This window comes from Rhagoletis pomonella, unplaced genomic scaffold (assembly GCF_013731165.1).
Source record: "Rhagoletis pomonella isolate Grant_MI unplaced genomic scaffold, Rhpom_1.0 Rhpom_scaffold_00003, whole genome shotgun sequence".
Lineage (NCBI taxonomy): Eukaryota > Metazoa > Arthropoda > Insecta > Diptera > Tephritidae > Rhagoletis > Rhagoletis pomonella.
In genome coordinates this window covers 101,223,969-101,232,164 of record NW_023458557.1, presented here as the reverse complement: position 1 = coordinate 101,232,164, position 8,196 = coordinate 101,223,969, and the positions used below count along the sequence as shown (strand labels likewise).

Genomic DNA, 8,196 nt, shown 5'->3' with positions numbered 1-8,196 from the left:
CGAAAGCTTTCGGCAACGATGACTCGGTTCGAAAATTGAGGGCGGCAAGTTAACAGAGTTTACTAAGAGTTACTACAGAGTACAGAGTAGAGTTACTGGTGGAATCTTCGGAACTTCCTCTAAGACCAACCGTCTGCTGCAGTACTGGTTCTCGTAACCAACCCTAAGTGGCACTTTCCTGTCGATATATGTCAGGATCATTACCTGGAGGTCAATTTTCATGCCTTGGCCAAGTAGGGAGTCTCCGCCGATGATGACTTCATCCACAATGTCTTCTACTATAAACTTCGTGTACGAGGCCCGATTATTACCTCACATGGTTAGGTTAGGTTAGGTAAGCGGGCTGCCTCCGCATGTGGAGGCACACTTGGACTCGAATAAGCTGTCCGTTGTGATGCCCTCAGAGGGGGAGGGGGAAAAAAGGGATGCAGGGAGGGTAGGAGAAAGAGGGAGGAAGCAATGGGAGAAAGACGACACCTATGGCTTTTTGCTGGAGAAACGCTCCGTGCTTTGCTTGAACCTTAGGCTTGCAAAGGCGGGGCACCAGAGCAGCATATGTTGAGATGATTCCAGCTCATCATCCTCCATGCAGCTGGTGCAGTAAGGGTTATCCGCAACATTCAGCCTTACAGCATGGTTACCAATCACACAGTGACCAGTAAGCACTCCCACCAATAGTGAGAGATGCAGCTTGCTTAGTCTCAAGAGCTCCCCAGACCGTCCCTGGTCCACCCGTGGCCAGAAAGACTTTGCCACCTTGCACTTAAAGGTCGCCGCCCAGCGCTCGCTGAGCTGACTAAACGCCCATCTGTCCAGAAGCAGACCACACGAGGTCAGGGGAGCCCCCAGACCCTTCCTATCCGAAAGTAATTCCTCGAGGACCCCCTTGACAGATGTTACACTAGAAAGCAAACCATCCGAAGCCTCTTTTATCGCGGCCACCTCAGCCTGGAAAAGACTACAGTGATCAGGTAACCTAAGTTTCAGGTTGATGGAGAGCTCTTCGCAGAAAACACCTCCGCCAACCTTCCCACCCATCTTCGATCCATCTGTAAATAAGTTTACAGGTCCTCGATTCCGGATACTGCGCCCCTCCCAGTCTCCCCTCGCCGGGATGTGAGTGGTAAACGATCCATTCTGACCCAGAACCGGCGTGCAGTGGTCTGTCCGAGTTGGTAGGAACCCGAAGTCTCTTAGAATTCTGGAGTGCCCATAGCTTGAGGTGAACTTTAAGCCCACCCCTCTTAGCCTTACTGCGGCACGCGCAGCGGAAACAGAAGAAGAGAACAAGCTCCGTTTTGCTGGGATTTACACCAAGCCCGCAGCTAAAAGCCCAGTTCTCAACCAAGCTCAAGTAACCCTGCATAAGCTCAAACAGTGTTTCCCGAAACTTTCCTTTTGTTATCAATACTACATCATCGGAATAGGCAACCACCCGACAGCCACTTCTTTCCAGAAACACCAGCAGGCATTGATTACAACGACCCAAAGCAACGGCGAGAGAACTCCCCTTTGCGGGGTACCTCTACTCACACTCCTCCGGATATGTGCTGCCCCACTCTGCCGCGACAGTTCTATTGCAGAGCAAGCGGTAAATAAACCTGACAAAGTCGGCTCCGACCCCTAGTTTATTTAGGGAGTTAACTACAGCCTCAGGCAAAACATTGTTAAAAGCCCCTCGATATCAAGGAAGGCACCGACCGCAAATTACTTCAGCGAGAAGGATTGCTCAATATTTTCAATGACCGTGTGTAAGGACGTTTCGACAGACTTGCCCTTGCAATAAGCATGCTGATCAAAGGGAAGGCGCTCCCTGAGGATCCCGCTCCTTAAATGCAGATCGATTAGCCTCTCCAGCGTTTTCAAAAGAAACGAGGAGAGACTTATCGGCCTGAAATCCCTGGGTGATGCATAAGAGGCTTTACCTGCCTTGGGAGTGAATACCACTCTGACCTCCGTCCAAGGAACCGGAACATGACCCTTAGCCAAACAAGAAAATGGGCATCAACCAGTGGCACGACACTTCTGCAGACTTCTGCAGTTGCGCCGGTATTATGCCATCGGGGCCCGGGGCCTTAAAGGGCTTGAACGAGCTAATGGCCCACAGAAGGCGATCCACGGTTAGGATTTCCGAGACATTCGTCTCGGAGATCGACGTCCCCAACCGCATCCCTCCCGGATCCGGGTTGCAGGGGAAATGAGCATCAAGGAGCATCCGAAGAGACTCCTCGCTGCCATTGCCCATCCGCCACCCTCATCCTTGATGTATCCCAGGGGAGCGGGATTCTCAGAGAGAACTCGCCTAAACCTTGAACACTCCACGACGTCCTCTTCGCTTTCCTAATCTCGGACTTATATATCCCAAACCCAATCTTATACAGTGCCCAGTCGGAGGCTAATTTACTCTTCCTGGCCCTGTTGAAAAGGCCTCTGCTCGAGGCCCTGAAATCGGAGAGCTCCTCCGACCACCAGAGCGGTTTGCTCTTACCTTTGTGGTAACTCTGGGGACAAGACATATCAATGGCCCTTTTACATGAGGTGGTGAACACACCAATTAAATCGTCAATTTCGCTTTCAGTCAAGGTCCCGCCGCTCACGGGCGCAACCGGAAGCATTTCCTGCAGACTTCTGCAGTATGAGTTTGTTCTCCTCAGATTCCTGTTAGGTTCGTGCTTAGGACGCGCTTCGTCCAAAGCAAATTGTATGTACCGATGATCGGAGAAGGAGTGGTCACTAAGGACTCTCCAGCCAGATATACGGGACATTATATCAGAAGATGCCAGCGTGATATCTAAAACCTCTTCTCTACTTGCCGTTAAAAGAGTGGGGTCGCTTCCCCTATTACATATACATAAATTTTCATTTAGACTAAAGTTAAAAAGTGACTCACCTCTAGTGTTCATGTCTGAGCTGCCCCAAATCGTATGGTGGGAATTCGCGTCAGACCCAATAACAACGCGGACCCTCCTGCGTCTAGCTTCTGCCACCGCATTCCTTATTAAGCGCGGAGGTGGCCCCACCCCGTCCTCGTGCGCCATATAAGCGGAGATCAACCAGAGTTCTCCGGTTGCACCCTACAGGCTCACCGTCACAATGTCACCATCGCTGAAAAGAGGCAGAATAAAAGCATTAAGTCCCTTCCTGATGAGCATGCAGGATCGAGGTCTACCTGCGTCCCGCTGCACCACCAGTCTGTAGCCCCCGTCCCGATACCAGAAACCTTATTGCAGCTGCTCAGCCACGGCTCCTGGATCTGGGCTACATCAACTTCACCTTGCTCAAGGCGGATTAAGAGGTTGGCTGACGCCGCCTTAGAGTGCTGAAGATTGATCTGAAGAATATTCATCCTCCGAAATCCTCTCCAGCACCCCTTCGCAGGCCCCATCCCCAACGGACGCAAGGAGCAATTCCTCCTCCTCCCTGTCGAACAGCGGGCCAACAGAGATGACCGGTCCCGCAGTTGAAGGAGGGCCAGCAATGATGTCACTGTCCGACATGACGGATTCGACCTCCATACCTACGGGGGCATCCTCCGCATTCGTGTTTACGCCCGCCAGCGCAACTGGAACAGGCTCGCCATCTCCCTCGCATGGTACTTCTCCTACCATTTGGGTGCACTAACCACCCAGTCTGTAGCTTTGTTCCAAGTAGTGGCTTCACATACCAAGTTCTTATTTGTTAATATAGTAAATTACGTATTTTTTTACGAAAAACATACATTTTTATAAAAAAATTCCCATAATTACGTTTAAAAATGGAAAATTAATTATAAATCTTTGGCTAACGAACACACGTTAAAAATGGACGGAAATTAAAGAACATCCGACGAACGAATGGTCACAGTACTCATAAGTCTAAAAGGGTAAAGTTTTGGCTGAGTTATTAAAGTTTAAACCTACCTTTGAAAAAAGGTCAAAAGCAGCATCTAAAATTTCATTATTATGATTTGGTTGAAACATTTTTTTTTTAATATTTTTATGAAAATTTTTAAAGCGGAATCTGTTTTATCACCTGAGGTGATCTTTTTCGGAAAGTACAAACTAAAACTAAAATTTCATTATTATGATTTGGTTGAAACATTTTTTTTTTAATATTTGTATGAAAATTTTTAAAGCGGAATCTGTTTTATCACCTGAGGTGATCTTTTTCGGAAAGTACATACTAAAACTATTTTTATTCATAAGAAACTCCATTATTGGAGGTATTTTCAAATCGGTCCAGCTCACGTAAAGCTTAAAATTTTGTTGTAATTTTCACAGATTTATATTTGTTGAGTTTTATTTTTTGGATCAAAATCATAATTATTTTATGATTTTTAAATGATCGCTCGCTGGGAAGTTATGTATATTTTCTGGTACGTCTTTTCGAGTAAAACCATAATCGAAATATGAAATTTGTCCAACACCGAAACAAAATCTTGATTTACCGTTAAAAATCGGGGTTTCGTAGATTTGCGCACTTACAAGCCCGTAGCTTAGGTGATTATGTAACAAGTTTCAGTTTAGTTTAAAAAGAAAAGCTTGGGTCTTTCGAACGATATATATATATATATATGAATAAAGAAACCTTAAGAGATCTGTGTGTATTTGCCCAGCAAACATATTTTTCTCCTTTTTTCGCCTTTTTTATTTTTTGGTGACGTTTGTATGCTTTATTTTATAAGAAAACCTTATTAGTCGTAAATTGATTGTAAAACTAAATTTAATAACGAAAAAACTAGTGTTTATTTTCACAAATCGGATGAAAGTTTATCGCGTTATTAAACTTTTTATGAAAACAAAATTTTTGAAAAAATATTTTTGACTATACTACTCTAAAATGTTTTGTGGACCGTTTTTTCTTTTTTTTTTGTTTAATTTGTCGTTTTCCATTATCGCAAAGTATGGCCATCCCGAGTGCCGCATAAAATCCGCAGTCTGAACATTGTCCTCTTTCATCGTGCACCTCCTACATTTTATCACTGGTCAGAGCCAGTTTAAAGTCGTGGGATGGCAGCAGAAAATGGCCCGTTATAATAGCAATCATTTATAGCTTGTACAGAGATTACCGATTAAATATAAACCCTTAAGTGGGGTGCGAAACAAACTATCGAAGGTTTTCGTTATATTTTATAAAGGACATTTTTATTTTTTTTTCATATTTTCTGTTTAAAAGTTGACATCTTTAAAACCCAGAGTTCAAATACAGGACAAAACGCGTCTTTTATTTTGAATAAAATTGTAAAGGACAGGGGGTTGCAATAAAGGACTGCCCTCTAAAAGAAAGGACGGGTGGTCACCGTATACATATATACACTTTCAACTCTTAAATTTTTTTTTTCCATTGCTGTCCACCGAACTAATACCCGTGTAGATCCAATGAGAAAGAAAAGGCAATAACCACCAGGTCCAGACCCGATATTTTTGCAAACATTAAACGCGACTTAGGTCTCCTTAGCCCTCTCCTCCATGTTGAGCCACAAACGGTTGAGGCGCAGCGATAGCTTGTTATCGTGTATTATTCCAAAGTAATTGGACGGTCACACCATCCATCTTATACTTAACCCACTACGCAATCTTGTATTTTCTGGTGAAGAGTACCAGATCTGTTTTGCAGCGTTGATACAAGTCCCACATCAGTGTCCAAAGACGTATCTCTCGTAGTGCTTGGCTCGTAAGTGAGCTGACTGTGGACAGTTACTTCCCGCTTAATGTTTCTTTAGCATCTAGTTGCAATGTCGCTTACATCTTTTTGTCGGTCAGCGCTAGATAACATCTGCATATGCTGCAATTTTGGCAGGTTCACCTTCCAATTCGTCTAGTACATATCTATCGTGTTGAACGCCAATGACCATGCCCCTTGCGGAGTATCCCTTTTAAAAAATTTCAATTATTTGCATCACATGGATTTTTAAGTTTTCATATTATCATTATTCTAAGAGGAAAATTAAAACTCAATAATAATTATTCACGCTTTGGCGAATAAATAAAATAATTATTATTTCCGTTGAAATAAAAAAGTAGAGTTTTCGTTTTTAATGTCTTTAATTATTCAATATTTATTTATTTTTACAATGAGTAAGTAAATTTATATAAGCACGAGAGCTATTAGAGGTCCGTCTTCGGGAGGGTGTAGCGAACGATTAATTTGACATCTTTTATTTTAATATGAGTTAGGTAGCTAATCATATGTATGTATATTAGGGATGTTAATTTTTCCGCTTTTTAAGATCCCGGGATTTTCGGGATGTCGTTATCACAATCCCGGGATCCCGGGATCCCGGGATTAGTCCCGGGATCTAGATATTCATTACTTTTCAACAACTTAAATCGAAAAAATTGCTTCTATATTGCTTGAGAAGTTCTCCTACCATAAAATAAATAATAAATAAATGGGTTTGAAACCTACTTTTTTATTTAAAGTGGCATTTTGATTTTTTCTCTCTGACGTCAGGATTCTTTTTAAAGGACTTTGAAATTTCAAAGATATGATTACTTCCAAAAATTATTTAAAAATATCAATGCAATGTAGATTAAAAATATGGGTACCAAATGAAAGACGAAATTTCTTTAGAATTTAAAAAATTAAAATTTTTTGCATTCACAAGGACAAATATTTAATTTCTTAAGCTTGTAAAGTTAGAAGGATGAAATTCGAGGATGTTATCGAGTTTATATAAGTCCTTAACATATAATTTTTCAAAAACAAATATTGCGAAATTTCAAGGATAAAATGTTAAAAGGACATTTTCAATACTTACCAGTACTTATGCACCAAAAAATTGAATCTGTTTAAATTCTACAGAGTTTCCTATTTAATTTAAACTCTAAATACATTTCAATGAATTTTTTAAAATAATTTTTGAATTACTGACGTCAGAGTGAAAAACTAAAAACGCAATTTAACTATATTTGGCCTATAGTTTCGCGAATAAATTGATTTTTGTGTGTAAAATTTCCTATTTATATGTATAATGAGCTAGACATTTATAACAAAATATTAATTATTAAATAAAAAAAGAAATATAGCCAATACTGTCAAAAAAAGGAATTTCTATTATTGCCATCAGTGAAAATTACAAATTCCGAAAATCCCGGGATTATTTGCTAAGAATCCTGGGTTTATCGGGACCTAAAAAAGGCCGGGATCCCGCGATTAACATTCCTAATGTACATACATATGCACATACGTGTAGGTTATAAATACATGGTAAGTATACATTTTGGTAACTATCCAAACTTAATTTTTTGAAGCTAATTAGTTCAATTTTAATCTACATTTTAAGGTAAGTATTTTTAAGAAATATATTAAGGTAGTTTTATATAGTATTCTAATTAGAAAATATTATGTTTGGATCCATGTCCTCAACAATAATTATTATCTCTGAGCGAAAAGATAAAAATCATAATTATGTTTCTCATAATGATTACGGTCCCTGATAAGTACCTAGTACCTAGGATTTTTTTTTTTAAATATATATTTTTTTGAGATATTTACAAACAGAATAACTATACATTTAAAATTGTACATACATACGTAAATATGTACACATGTATCTAAATAACGACTCTTTATAAAAATTTTGGACCATAATTTATTCATAACTACCTACTATATAATACATATGTATGTATGTACATATTTTATTCTTGACGTCTATAAGCTAACACAAATTTAGGCTGAGATTTTCCGTCTGTAGTTTTGTAATTTCAAAAGATAGTCCGAGTGCCGCAACAAGTGTTCATACAAAATGTTCACGTCCAGTTCGTTTTCCTTAGGACCGCCATACTAGAGAAAATGAAGTAGATAAATATTAATAACCTAACCCATCAATCGTCATCAATGCAAAATGCTCTATTTGGCATTTCTTTAGGAAACGTGGTATTTTGAATATATAGGGCTGAAACGATACCTCCCAATGAACATTTAGGTTTGAGCTCAACTTGAGGTTAAGTTGAGAACTAAGCTATTTCTCAAATCTCCAACGTTGTTTCTCAATACCTCAAGTACCTCAAGAAGGGCATTTTTCTTTGTATGAAAAACGGACTGTTTCTCAAGTTGAGAAAATGCTAGTTCTCAACTTGAACTCCAGTTTAATTCTCTAATTAGTCTCAAACATATCATTGAAATACTGAAATTGAAGTAGTAAAATACCTTATACCTTTTTGATTGAAACGACATACATACATAGATGAATTTAAATATTAATTTTTCATT

The 8,196-nt window shown here is 40.1% G+C and overlaps 1 protein-coding gene across 1 annotated transcript in view; it reads right to left on the bottom strand.

Annotated features, from left to right (window-relative positions):
• Positions 1-7,012: 7,012 nt before the first annotated feature.
• Positions 7,013-8,196, bottom strand: part of LOC118736693 (retinaldehyde-binding protein 1) — a gene marked incomplete in the record, with an annotated part of 5,071 nt that continues 3,887 nt past the window's right edge. Inside the window, 1 exon segment of the mRNA XM_036466736.1 lies at positions 7,013-7,767. Within this exon segment, the coding sequence (XP_036322629.1) occupies positions 7,654-7,767 (114 nt within the window).